Source organism: Oncorhynchus tshawytscha, linkage group LG09 (genome assembly GCF_018296145.1).
Source record: "Oncorhynchus tshawytscha isolate Ot180627B linkage group LG09, Otsh_v2.0, whole genome shotgun sequence".
NCBI lineage: Eukaryota > Metazoa > Chordata > Actinopteri > Salmoniformes > Salmonidae > Oncorhynchus > Oncorhynchus tshawytscha.
The window spans coordinates 17,799,550-17,813,155 of record NC_056437.1 but is presented as its reverse complement, the minus strand read 5'-3'; the positions used below and the strand labels follow the sequence as shown (position 1 = coordinate 17,813,155).

Here is a 13,606-nt window from a genome sequence, read left to right as displayed (position 1 = left end):
GGGTTTCCAGAGAAAGCTGCTTCTGCAGTCTGCCCCAAACCCTTGGTCACTGTCGACCAGACAGACTAATCATTTAGACAGGATGATAGTTTAATCAATACATTCTTTTTGTTAACAAAATGCATCAAATACTGCATCACATTTTCCTGATCTGCTGTTGTCAATGCCACAGCCAGACTCATTTGGTCCAATCACTTCTCTCGTCCTCTATCAGGAGTGGGTCTGTCTATTACCGTGAGTATTTTGACTAACAGCATTGTGGGAGAAGGGCACAGCCGTGTCTCACCATAACATCTGATTGTGACTTCACTCTGTACATGTGCAGGCTAGGATATTATCCCAAACTCACCTCTCTCTTTTCCCTTTCATACCAAAAATGGTCATTATCTATTCGTCCAGTAATCAAGAGTCTTGTTTGGGAGGTTCAGTTACAGAACGTAAAAAACATGATTATCGGACATGATTAGCCGTCATGGAGATACTCCTCATTCTCAGACATATACCTTTTTATTTAAAAATGTTTTTCAAGGATGGGTTCTGGCTTGTAACGTTGGTAATGTTTGCTTGGTGGATCATAAGAAACACCAAAAGGATATGGACCAGAACTGTCTTTTCTCAGGAGACATCTCATCTAATCACAACTTTCCCCTGCAGTTCTAAGTCTCTCATAGCAGGTTGACCCTAGCAACCACCTGTTTACAACCTGTCTGGGCATACACGTGGCCCCCTACCACAGGGTAGTACTCTATCTCTCCCGCCAGCCTCTCAACGTTGGTACGGTCCGGGTAGAACCCCTCCCTTGTCATCTCATCCAGGAAGCACTCCATCACGTGACCTTTCTCCAGCAGGGTCATTGGTAAGAGTTCAGCTTCTGCCCACAGTGGGTGGAGCTTCACCAGAGTGTTGCGCAACAACGGATTCAGCTCCTTGACGAGTTTGCCGTGGTGTCCAGATGCGGTCATCATGGAGTCGCTGGAGGAGTTGTACAGCAGGTGCATGGTGATGTGGGTGTGTCCTTGGTTGCTCAGGAACAGGTAGACTGCGTTCAGGTATTCGTTGGAGCGGTTTGAGCGGACCAAGTCACTCAATGCATCAAGAAGCTCTGGGTAAAGGTGCTCTGCTTCGTCAAAGATGAAAAGAGGAATTTTCTCCTCCTCCTCTGCTCTCAGCACTGTCTCTGACACTAAGATCGACAGGGCTCGGGCGCAGCGCCAGGCTTCGTCCTCCAGGGGGCAGTGGTGCAACACAAAGTACTGTAGAACCAGGGGCTCGCCTACCACCGAGCGGAAGTGGCCAGCCAGGAGTCGCCCTACGTGGCTCTTCCCCACGCCACTGGGTCCGTGTAAGGACAGGACCAAGGGTTTACTGTGGACGTAGGTAGAGAGGTAGTCTCTGAGCTGTGCTAACAGAGCATCCATCGCTCCCTGCTGACCAAACACCTCCCTACACAGAGTCTTCTCTAATCCTCCCAGGTCATACTTCAGGACGTGGTCATCAAGGTTCTCTATGGCATTATACACCTGGAGGGAAGGAGGGAGGGAGGATAGAAAGTACAGAATGAGACAAACACAGGCAAAGAGGATGATGAAGATGAACCACACACACACACATTCACTCATTACCTGGAAGAAGAGGATGGTGCAGAGGAGGAAGAGGCAGATCGTTGCTCGGCTGTGTTCCTGTACGACGGGGGCCTTGCGCCCCCCTCCACTGGGGAACATGACCCGCCGCGACTTCTTCTTCTTCATCTTTAGGAAGAGCGACGATAAGGCAGAGGGGGAGCTGGAGGGGGTCTCGAAGGTGAAGATTTTGGGGCTGCTGCGAACAGGGGCACCAGTGTGGAGACCAGCCCCTAACACTAGCCCTCCTCCCCCCATCCCGGCCAACTCCAGCCGTCGTTTCTTCATGGCCTGGTACTTCTGTTTGATGCGAACCACAGTACGCAGAGAGGACGAGAACTGGCAGAAACTCTGAGCGCCTTTCCCCGACCCCCTCGTTTCACTTTCTCCTTCTTCATCTTTATCCTCGTCCATCTCTCCGTCTATCTGGGACCCAAACATTCTGTCATAAACATCCTGGTCGCCCATCTGAAGGAGGAAAAGAGAGAGGAGTAGAGGGGTTATTTATTGAATTACATTCAGGATCACAATCTGTTTTTTTTCCTCAAGAGAAAGAAAAATGTGTTCTACTAAGCAAGAATGAATGTTAATGATTGATTATCTTCTCTTAGATGCATAGGTTATAATATGATTTATTATTATTATTCATATATTATTATTAAACATGCTATATATGCTCATGTTTAGCCGAGGTTATGATTTACTGTGGTGGTAAAGTTTAAATGGAAACCCAGAGGGTTACAGCTTGTCTGCTGCAACTTCCTTCTTAAACTTGACTTGCTAAACTAACTGCCTGTCACTGAACAGATAGACGGGTGGGAAATATCCAATAATACACCATGTTAGTCAAATATGTCAGCATCGCATAGTACCTGATAACGTGACCTGGGAATGTAATTGTGTAAATATCTTTGACAAATATCCTTTTCAGTTCAAGTTGTGACATTGCACTTAGTTGCGTAATCCTTTCATTGCTGCTCAAACAGTCATTATATGTAGTCAGACTTGGTGTGTGTGTGGTTAATACTACCCTCAGCCATTTCCCCTAGTCAGATAAAGGGTCAGATACTGAGACATACCAGACTGTGAGAACTCAGTTCATGTAACGTTTGACTCAATACATTTCAATTGTCCTACAAAGGTATCAGAGCATTTTCTCCCCTGATTGACAGATAATGATTACAGGAATACAAGTGAAGCTGTTGATCATGCCTTGCAGTTGCGACAAGAGTTCTGTGTGGTATGAAATTCAATTAACACAGTTATTTCAGCACAGTTTTTAAACACAAAACACTACAAAGGTATATTGTCCTGTGTCACGGGAGACGATGCTTGGTCTGTCACGGGAGACGATGCTTGGCCTGTGTCACGGGAGACGATGCTTGGTCTGTCACGGGAGACGGTGCTTGGTCTGTCACGGGAGATGATGCTTGGTCTGTGTCACGGGAGATGATGCTTGGCCTGTGTCACGGGAGACGATGCTTGGTCTGTGTTACGGGAGACGATGCTTGGCCTGTGTCACGGGAGATGATGCTTGGTCTGTCACGGGAGACGATGCTTGGCCTGTGTTACGGGAGACGATGCTTGGCCTGTGTTACGGGAGACGATGCTTGGCCTGTGTTACGGGAGACGATGCTTGGCCTGTGTCACGGGAGACGATGCTTGGCCTGTGTTACGGGAGACGATGCTTGGCCTGTGTTACGGGAGACGATGCTTGGCCTGTGTTACGGGAGACGATGCTTGGCCTGTGTTACGGGAGACGATGCTTGGCCTGTGTCACGGGAGACGATGCTTGGCCTGTGTTACGGGAGACGATGCTTGGCCTGTGTCACGGGAGACGATGCTTGGTCTGTCACGGGAGACGATGCTTGGCCTGTGTTACGGGAGACGATGCTTGGCCTGTGTCACAGGAGACGATGCTTGGCCTGTGTCGGAGCCGGAGACGATGCTTGGCATGTGTCGCGGGAGACGATGCTTGGTCTGTGTAGACGGGAGACGATGCTTGGTCTGTGTTGCGGGAGACGATGCTTGGTCTGTGTGGCCTGTGTCGGGAGACGATGCTTGGCCTGTGTCGCGGGAGACGATGCTTGGCCTGTGTCTGTGTGGGAGACGATGCTTGGCCTGTGTCGTGGGAGACGATGCTTGGCCTGTGTCACGGGAGACGATGCTTGGCCTGTGTTACGGGAGACGATGCTTGGCCTGTGTCGCGGGAGACGATGCTTGGCCTGTGTCACGGGAGACGATGCTTGGCCTGTGTCGCGGGAGACGATGCTTGGCCTGTGTCGATGCTTGGGAGACGGGAGACGATGCTTGGTCTGTGTTACGGGAGACGATGCTTGGCCTGTGTTACGGGAGACGATGCTTGGCCTTACGGGAGGCCTGGTCTGTCACGGGAGACGATGCTTGGCCTGTGCTTGGCCTGTGTTACGGGAGACGATGCTTGGTCTGTGTTACGGGAGACGATGCTTGGCCTGTGTTACGGGAGACGATGCTTGGCCTGTGTTACGGGAGACGATGCTTGGTCTGTCACGGGAGACGATGCTTGGCCTGTGTCACTGGAGACGATGCTTGGTCTGTGTTACGGGAGACGATGCTTGACCTGTGTCGCGGGAGACGATGCTTGGTCTGTGTCACTGGAGACGATGCTTGGTCTGTGTCACGGGAGACGATGCTTGGTCTGTGTTACGGGAGACGATGCTTGGCCTGTGTCGCGGGAGACGATGCTTGGCCTGTGTCGCGGGAGACGATGCTTGGCCTGTGTCGCGGGAGACGATGCTTGGTCTGTGTCACGGGAGACGATGCTTGGTCTGTGTCTGTACCGGTATGTTATCATTATAGTGCATTTATTTACAAAGTCTGATCAAGGTCTTACAGCTAATTACAGGAACTAACCCAATTACAACCCAAATAACACTGTATCAGTAATACAAATGCAATCTATGCGTAGTGTTAGGTTCTAATTTTTCAGAGTAAATAACTCACGGACACTAGAGAAGCTTAACCAAGTTGAATTCTTCCCAAAGGGTCGTTACTGCTGTAATTCAGACACAGACATGGCTTCCCCTGTGGTGGTATTCATACCCCACTTTGGGTAGAGTCTCCTCCTTATCTCTAAACATTGCATCCTTCCTGCTAAGCAGGGAACTAAGTGATATGAGCCTTCAACGGTTTCTCCCCTTATCAGTACTGTCACAAATGATTGTTTTCCCTGCACTCAGCCCCTCATTATGGCACCCCTCATGTCTCTTGTGTAACTAATGTTCCTATTCTCTGAGTATAACAATGTTCAAAGTTCACCCCAGAATCCAACAGTATACACAACAAAAATATATAGCAAAAAGTAGATGGCAGTAGATATATTACAATGAGCGATGTCAAGAATCCAGTATATGAATACACAGTGTGAAAAACAGTATAAAAGAAACAGGAAGTGTCCAGTGTTTAATGTCTCTATATACATGGGACAGCAGCGTTGTCTGTGTGTGTATGTGTTTTGTGTGAATGAGTCTTACTACTGGAGATGGGGTGATGGCTGGAGGTAGAGGCTGTTTTTCAGTCTCTCGGTCCCCGCTTTGATGCACCTGTACTGTCTCTGTCTGCTGGATGGTAGCAGAGTGAACAAACCATGGCTCAGGTGTCTGAGGTCCTTGATGATCTTCCTGGCCCTCTTTTGACACTGAGTGCTGTAAATGTCCTGGATGGCAGGCAGCGTTCCCCTGGTGATGCGTTGGGTTGACCACACCACCCTCTGTAGAGCCATTCGGTTGAGGGCGGTGCAGTTGCTAGGCAGCATGTTCTCAATGGTGCATCTGTAGAAGTTAGTGAGGGTCTTAGGGGCCATGCCGTATTTCTTCTCCCGCCTGATGTTGTAAAGATGCTGTTGACACCATGGTGTCGGTGTGGAGGGACCATTTTAGGTCCTCAGTGATGTGCACGCCAAGGAACTTGAAGCTTTTGACCCTCTCCGCTGCAGCCCCGTCGATGTGGATGGGGGCTTGCTCCTTATTCTGTCTCATGTAGTCTACGATAAACTCCTTCGTTTTTTTTAAGTTGAGGGAGAGATTATTTTTCTGGCACCACTCCGCCAGGGTCCTCACCTCCTCCCTGTCGACTATGCCATCATTGTTGGTAAACAGGCTGTCGTGTCGTCAGCTAACTTGATGAATGAGTTGGAGTCATACATAGCCAAGCAGTCATAGGTGAACATGGAGTACAAGAGGGGGCTGAGCACACCCCCCTTGGGGTCCCCCGTGTTAGAGCCCTGCACAGGAATTCATTTAAAACCCAAGCCCAACACATGCCCGCAACGATCAGGCCCTACCCTACCCAGGCCCGATTGCTTCTGACAGATTTAAGGCTCGGCCCAGCACTGCCCGAAACCCCAAATAAGAAATAAATTCCACCGTTAGTATATCCATTAGCTGCTCCTCTCTGTCTGTCATTCACTCCCTGCGCACATCTCGCTCTTCATGCACTCTGCTCATGGCAGCTTTGAGTCTGTGAGTATCCATAGCAACTGCTCTGCTTGGGCTGCTCTGCTCAATGAAGAGAAATTAAAGAAAACTCACTGAAAACTGTCAAAACTCAGGAACATTATTACTGTTTTCTGTGAAATAATCTATCCTGTTTTAAATGACGAGGTTGAAGCACTTCTGACACCATGTTATAATCTTAGTCAGATATGACTGTGCTGTGCAGCAGAGCATGAGCAAATGGCTCAGCTTCAAAATGTTCCTGATCAATTTAGTAACTACCAAAACAAAGAAAGTCGCACACTCCATGTATAAACCCCCAGCAACCTAATGGGTATTTACCAATGTTTCAGCATCACTGTGCCTTCCTCTGGGTAATGACATGAATACTTGAACCAGGTTATGTAGACAAACAGTGCAATTAGTGCAACCAATGACAATAGTGAGGGGTGTTTCATAATGATTAATTTATTTCAAATTAATTAGTTAAACTGTTAAAAAATATTATATGTCATATTAAATATATTACACTATTGCTATCATATAGAAACATAATGGAATATTGTACATCATATTAGCATCAACATACATTATTGTTTCATTCAATTTCACATAATTTCATGTTTGTTACATGTAATCTTTTAGTTCAACCTGAATGTATAATGAGCATCATCAACAGGGGGAACATATTAGTTGTACGCTAATAAGCTGTAGAAATAATATATAAATTTATAAGACTTGTTCATAAAGGAAAAATATGTTCATAAGAAGGGCCTGGAATCAAAGTCAATATTCTGGCAACTAGGGGTCAATGTTATTAGATAGGATATCCAGTAAGCCTCCCTTTGTAGTAGTAGGATCTCGATGTTCCCTCCTCTCCTTGGTAGAGCAACATGCTCAATGCCTGTGTATTTGAGGGAGGGGATTGGATGGTTAGCTTCAACAAAGTGAGCTGCTACTGGATAGTCAATGTTCTTACACCTGATTGAGCTGCAGTGTTCAGCTATGTGTTGTTTTAATTGTCTTTTTGTTTGTCCTACGTGGGCTTTTCCACATGAACAGGTGATGAGGTAGATTTACTCCCTTGGTCTTGCATGAGATGATACCCCTAACAGGGATCTTTCAACCTGTATATGAGTGTCTGAAGAAAGATGTTTTTATAGTGCTATTACACTGTGCGCATGAGCCACATTTGTAATTCCCATTTGGGATAGGTGTCAAGAGTGTCTGAGTGGGCTCAGGGGGCAGGTCAGACTCACCAAACTATCTTCAGTATTGCGACCACGCTTACAGACCACCAGTGGCGGTTCCTTGAAGAGATGTGCATTTTTTTTGTTGATTTTTTATTGTACCCATTAGGTTGCTGGGGGTTTATACATGGAGTGTGTGACTTTCTTTGTTTTGGTAGTTTGTAGTTTGTTCGCCTTTGGTCAGCACCTCCACACAGGCTAGTATTTCTGGGTGTGCGCCAGCTCATGTTTTTTCATCTACTAGTGATCAATTTAGTGACACCCAAGCCCTGCCTGTAACCTAGTTATTGATGAAAAAACAGTCCTTACCCGGCTCTAAAGGCTCGTCGGGCTCGGGTCGGGTAGCAGAGCTCTACCCCCTGTTGAGGATCAGTGTGGCGGAGGTGTTGTAGCCTACCCTCACCACCTTGGGTCAGCCGATCAGGAAGTCTGAGACCCAGTTGTACAGGGACGGGTTCAGACCAAGGGCCCTAAGCTTAGTGATGAGCCTGGAGGGCATTATTGTGTTGAAAGCAGAGCTGTAGTCAATGAACAACACTCTCACATAAGTTTTCCTCTTGTTCAGGTTTTTCCACAGTGGATCACACAATGCACAATGAGGGAAGTGTGTCAGAGGAAGGCCCAAAAATGGTCAAAGACTCCAGTCACCCAAGTCATAGACTATTCTCTCTGCTACCGCACGGCAAGCAGTACCGGAGCGCCAAGTCTAGGTCCAAAAGGCTCCTTAACAGCTTCTACCCCCAAGCCACTGCTGAACAATTAACCAATTATCTGGACTATTTGCATAGATTATTTTTCACTGCTGCTACATGTACATACTACCGCAATTACCTTGACTAGCCTGTACCCCGCACGTTGACTTAGTACAGGTACCCCCTGTATATAGCCTTGTTATTGTTATTTTATTGTGTTACTTTTTTTAAACTTTATTTAGTAAATATTAATTTCTTAACTGCATTGGTGGTTAAGAGCTTGTAAGTAAGCATTTCATGGTAAGGTCTACATTACTTTAAAGAGTGTTGTGATGTGTGCAAATCAGAGCTAGAGAGAGAGGGGAGAGAAAGAGAAAGGGGGGGGGGTTACAGTGTGTATAAGCTCTTATACAAAGTGTGGATCTAATGTGCAAGTTGATTGGTTAAAAGCATATCCCAGCCGGTGTCTATTCCCGCAAGTTACCATCAGCTAAATCTATGACCTTAAAATGCCTATTTGCTCTGTTCCACCTGACTGCGCAATCCACTGTCTCATCAGCCCAGCCAGGCAATTTATAAACTCACATTTCTTTTAGACATACAGGTAAAGCGTGCAGATATTTATCTGTCTTTCCATATTCAGTTTGAAGTGATTGTGTTAGTTGTGTTGTTGGCTTGCTCCTCTGAACAACAGTGTCCAGACGAGAGAGCACATTTTCTATGCCAGGTGAAATTGTGCATCATTTGCTCATTGTTATGGAAGTGTTATGGAAGTATCCAAATAAATGTCACTAGAAAACAGCTTAAATTTACGCAATGCAGCTACGTTACTGTTATTCTGACTTTTTGATGTGACTGTAAGTTAGCTGTAGTTGGCTAGCTAGCAAGCAAGGGATAAGAACGTTGCCAGCCAGTATGGCAAGGGAACATTTAGAACGGACGACTGGGTCGTGTCCATAGATACGGAACAAAAAGACTGAAGGCTGGGTCGCGTCTCTGGCAACCGAACCGATAGAAGGAACGAACGAGCAACCAGCCGGCTTGGGTAGCAACCCTAGATCTTGTGGAAGGATGAAACAGTATGAATAAATTCATCAAAATAACTTTTTATCTCCTTTTTCTCCCCAATTTCGCGATTACGATCTTCTCATCGCTGCAACTCCACAACGGGCACGGGAGAGGCGTCCTCCGAAACATGACCAGCCAAGCCGCGCTTCTTAACACCCGCCCACATAACCCAGAAGTGAGCTGCACCAATGTGTGGGAGGAAACACCATTCAACTGACAATCGATGTCAGCCTGCAGGCACCCGGCCTGACCAAAAGGTGTCGCTAGAGCACGATGAGCCAAACCCTCCCCTAACCCGGATGATACTGGGCCAATTGTGTGCTGCCCTATGGGACTCCCGGTCCCGGCTTGTTGGACACAGCCTGGGTTCAATCCCTGTAGTGACGCCGCAACACTGCGATACAGTGCCTTAGACCCAAAATAACGTTTTTAATTCAAATATGTAAATCATTCTTTGAATATGTTGGTAACTCGTTGTATAAAATTGATAATGCCCTCAATACCGGTGTTTGGAGAATATATTGGCAAGGTTTGCCGGCCCGAGAAGAAACAACACCTGTGCCAACATATCCTCCAAACACAGGCTTCTCGGGCATTATCACTTAAACATGATTCATGACACACCTGTTTGTTCCCAGATTAGAGAGTGTATGATCAAACACCTTTCCCAGGTGGGAGTGAGTGATGGCAGATTACAATGACATCATGGCCTTTCCCAGATAATAACAGCCTCTTATCATCATGTTAGTCATGCTCCACTCCAATATCAAACAGATACTGTAGATAGTGTTAATGACAGGATTTAGTCATGTTCTGAAAGTAGCGCTGACACCTCTGTGTTGCCATTCACACTGTATGTAATGTCACTCAGTTACTACTGATGAAACAGCTATACACATGGCACATTTACGGAAATATTGATTGGTCCTTGTAAAATACATTTTAGAAAGCATGTGTGCTGGCACCAACTTCTCCCTATTCCTTGCAGCACTCCAACCCCTCACACAAGACTGCTCATCATAAGGATTCACTGTGTAATAAATAAAGGAAACCATTTCGATCTTTGCGGCCTTCGCGCAAAAACCATTGTGAGAACTACCAAAGTCAAAGACCTCCAATATGCTGAAGACTGTGCCATTGTTCCACACTCCAAAGCAGACCTCCAAACTGCTCTCAAAAGCTCCTCTGAAACATACAAGAGCCTGAACATAAATAAAACAAACCACCAAATCCAACAGTGACCTATGATGAATGTGAACCACTTGACAACGTGGAACACTTTGCCTACCTCAGCAGCCATCTCGCCTAATGAGTCACCACTAAGGAAGATATAAAGCACACGATAGGCTGCACAAGCACAGCCTTTGGAAAACTAATGGGTATTCAAAAACCACGATCTCAGGACGTGTACAAGGCTGTCATAATCCCAACCCTCTCTACGGCTGTAAAACGTGTACAAGGCTGTCATAATCTCAACCATCTCTATGGCTGTAAAATGTGTACAAGGCTGTCATAATCTCAACCATCTCTATGGCTGTAAAATGTGTACAAAGCTGTCATAATCTCAACCCTCTCTATGGCTGTAAAACGTGTACAAGGCTGTCATAATCCCAACCCTCTCTATGGCTGTAAAACGTGTACAAGGCTGTCATAATCTCAACCATCTCTACGGCTGTAAAACGTGTACAAGGCTGTCATAATCTCAACCATCTCTACGGCTGTAAAACATGTACAAGGCTGTCATAATCTCAACCATCTCTACGGCTGTAAAACGTGTACAAAACTGTCATAATCTCAACCATCTCTATGGCTGTAAAACGTGTACAAAGCTGTCATAATCTCAACCCTCTCTATGGCTGTAAAACGTGTACAAGGCTGTTATAATCCCAACCCTCTCTATGGCTGTAAAACGGTACAAAACTGTCATAATCTCAACCATCTCTATGGCTGTAAAACGTGTACAAGGCTGTCATAATCTCAACCATCTCTGCGGCTGTAAAACGTGTACAAAGCTGTCATAATCTCAACCATCTCTATGGCTGTAAAATGTGTACAAGGCTGTCATAATCTCAACCATCTCTATGGCTGTAAAATGTGTACAAGGCTGTCATAATCTCAACCATCTCTACGGCTGTAAAACGTGTACAAGGCTGTCATAATCTCAACCATCTCTACGGCTGTAAAACATGTACAAGGCTGTCATAATCTCAACCATCTCTATGGCTGTAAAATGTGTACAAGGCTGTCATAATCTCAACCATCTCTATGGCTGTAAAATGTGTACAAAGCTGTCATAATCTCAACCCTCTCTATGGCTGTAAAACGTGTACAAGGCTGTCATAATCCCAACCCTCTCTATGGCTGTAAAACGTGTACAAGGCTGTCATAATCTCAACCATCTCTGCGGCTGTAAAACGTGTACAAAGCAACAACACTTTCTGAGAAAGATACTAAACATCAGGTGTGAGGATCGACGGACCAATGTCAGTGTCCTGACCCATGCCAACATCCCCAGTGTAGGATCCAAAATCATCTGGCACCAAGTCTGGGAAGCGTAAACCTTATCAGTAAACATAAACCTTATCAGTAAACAATAGTCAATAAGCTCATTTTTGTGTTTTCCCCTCTAATGGTTCAGGTCAGGATTTGGGGAGGGTAAACTGATCATAGATCTGTGCCTACTGCCTAAGGAAAAGAACACACAGCCACATACAGTCCCAGCTAACTATTTCATCTGGTTTCTCCCACTAAAGAGTGTGAAACAAACAAGATAACCCATAAACATATAGCTAAACTAATGTAACACCACTGTAATACCACAGTATTTACCTTGGCACCAGTCTCACTCACCGGCCGTGTGCAGGCCTGGCACGCAGAGCTAAAAAAACGCACATCAAACATGCCACTGGAGATGAACCGAAGGCTGAATGTTGAGAGTAATTTCTTTCTAGCTAGTCTGGCGAGCTTGTTTACCTTGGCACTAACGTTAGCTCTGCTGCTGGGAAACCTTACTCACTTAGTGTCAGCCATTCTCTGACCAAGTGCAATAGAATTAGACTAACTACACCTTAGTGTGTCCTGCAGCCAGGTGAGTTGATATCATCTTAACCCCCTCCTTCACATGTTGTGTCCTGAGAGGGGCTGGCGGCATTCCACACATTCTACAGCCTTTCCAGGTGTCTTTCCCTGGCTGCATTCTCAACGTTCTGTATCCCCCTCTCTCTCAGACCACCACTGCTCTCTGCTGACTACATTTCCTTCCTGGAAGGGTCCTAGCTGCTAGGTACACACGTGAGCTTTTCCAACCCTGAGAGTGAGAGAAAGAGAGGGAGATTGTGTAGGACTAGAGACCCAGCTGCAAATACGTCACCCAAACAACAGTGTAAGCAAGAAGAGAGAGATAGGAGCGGGGAAAGAATCAAAACAGTATACAGAAAGAGAAATGCAGGGTAATCAGTTGGCTTACCTTAAATGTATAGGTAATATCAAGCCTCCTATAGACTGATGGGTCTTCACTAGGCTCGCACCAAGATTTTAGTTGGGAGAGAACAATAGAGTAAGTCCTTCTCTTGAACTTCATCAGCATATAGTGAGTTGCTAGACTAAGACTGCTATACAACCACTCCTATCATTCTATCTCACCCTCCCCATTCTCGCTTATGTCCTCTGCAGTCTCCTCCTTCCTCTTTCTCTCTCTGTCTGTCCTTCCACCTACCCTCTCCCCTTTCCTGCTCTACATATCCTCCATCAGGGCCGGATCGAGCCTTTTGGGGGCCCTAAGAGAAATGTGCTCGAGGGGCCCCTACGCTCAATCATTGGACTCACTGAAGAGATGAGTCTTAAGTAAAGACTTTCACTCCCAGCCTGCAGGCATGCACTCTTATAAAAAATGTTCCAAAAGGGTTCTTTGGCTATCCACATAGGATAACCCCTTTTGGTTCCAGGTAGAACTCTTTTGGGTTCCATGCAGAACCCTTTCCACTAAGACTTCTTCCTGGAACCCGAAAGGGTTCTACATGGAGCCAAAAACAGCTCTACCTACAACCAAAAAGAGTACTCATATGGGGACGTAGAACCCTTCTGGTTCCAAGCAGAACCCTTTTGGATTCCATGTTGAACACTTTCCACAGAGAGTTCTACATGGAACTAAAAAGGGCTCTACCTAGAACCAAAAAGGGTTCCTCAAAGGGTTCTCCTTCGGAGACAGCTGAAAAGCCCTTGTAGGTTGTAGATAGAACCTTTTTTCTCAGAGTGTGGATAACTTTGTTTAATTAATCCATTTGCTTAGTTAGAGGTCCTCTACTTAGCGGAAAACTAGGCGGTGTGATAAATGTTTGCATATTTAGTGTGTCATTTGCTTCACAGCATATATGAGAAGAGGAAACCCACAGCCAAGCAGTGGGGAAACTGATAGGGCTGGTTTAACGTCATATCTATGTACAAATGATGATTGGTAACCAAGAGTTCAAGGAGAGAACTTGTCATATTATCCATCATAACAATAG

General features: G+C 46.0%; 1 protein-coding gene across 3 annotated transcripts; it reads right to left on the bottom strand.

The window, feature by feature from the left end:
• Positions 1-72: 72 nt before the first annotated feature.
• Positions 73-12,861, bottom strand: LOC112257486 (torsin-4A). Of its 3 annotated transcripts, none has more exons than XM_024431080.2 (3): positions 12,568-12,861; positions 1,623-2,087; positions 73-1,520 (listed from the first exon to the last, which is right to left on the bottom strand). In XM_024431080.2, the coding sequence occupies exons 1-3, from the start codon at positions 12,685-12,687 to the stop codon at positions 666-668; spliced, it is 1,440 nt and encodes a 479-aa protein (XP_024286848.1). In that variant the 5' UTR covers positions 12,688-12,861; the 3' UTR covers positions 73-665. The 3 variants fall into 3 exon arrangements, with proteins under 3 accessions (XP_024286848.1, XP_024286850.1, XP_024286851.1); XM_024431082.2 differs by lacking the exon at positions 12,568-12,861 and adding an exon at positions 11,931-12,507; XM_024431083.2 differs by lacking the exon at positions 12,568-12,861 and adding an exon at positions 5,132-5,335.
• Positions 12,862-13,606: the final 745 nt, after the last annotated feature.

What these genes read in the sequence shown, in the direction of transcription:
- LOC112257486 (XM_024431080.2), bottom strand. Translation starts at nt 12,687, where the DNA reads ATGCTGATGAAGTTCAAGAGAAGGACTTACTCTATTGTTCTCTCCCAA. An exon ending in ATATTACCTATACATTTAAG is followed by an intron (nt 2,088 to 12,567) that starts GTAAGCCAACTG and finishes TTCCTCCTTCAG; the next exon opens with ATGGGCGACCAGGATGTTTA. An exon ending in GCACCATCCTCTTCTTCCAG is followed by an intron (nt 1,521 to 1,622) that starts GTAATGAGTGAA and finishes CCTTCCCTCCAG; the next exon opens with GTGTATAATGCCATAGAGAA.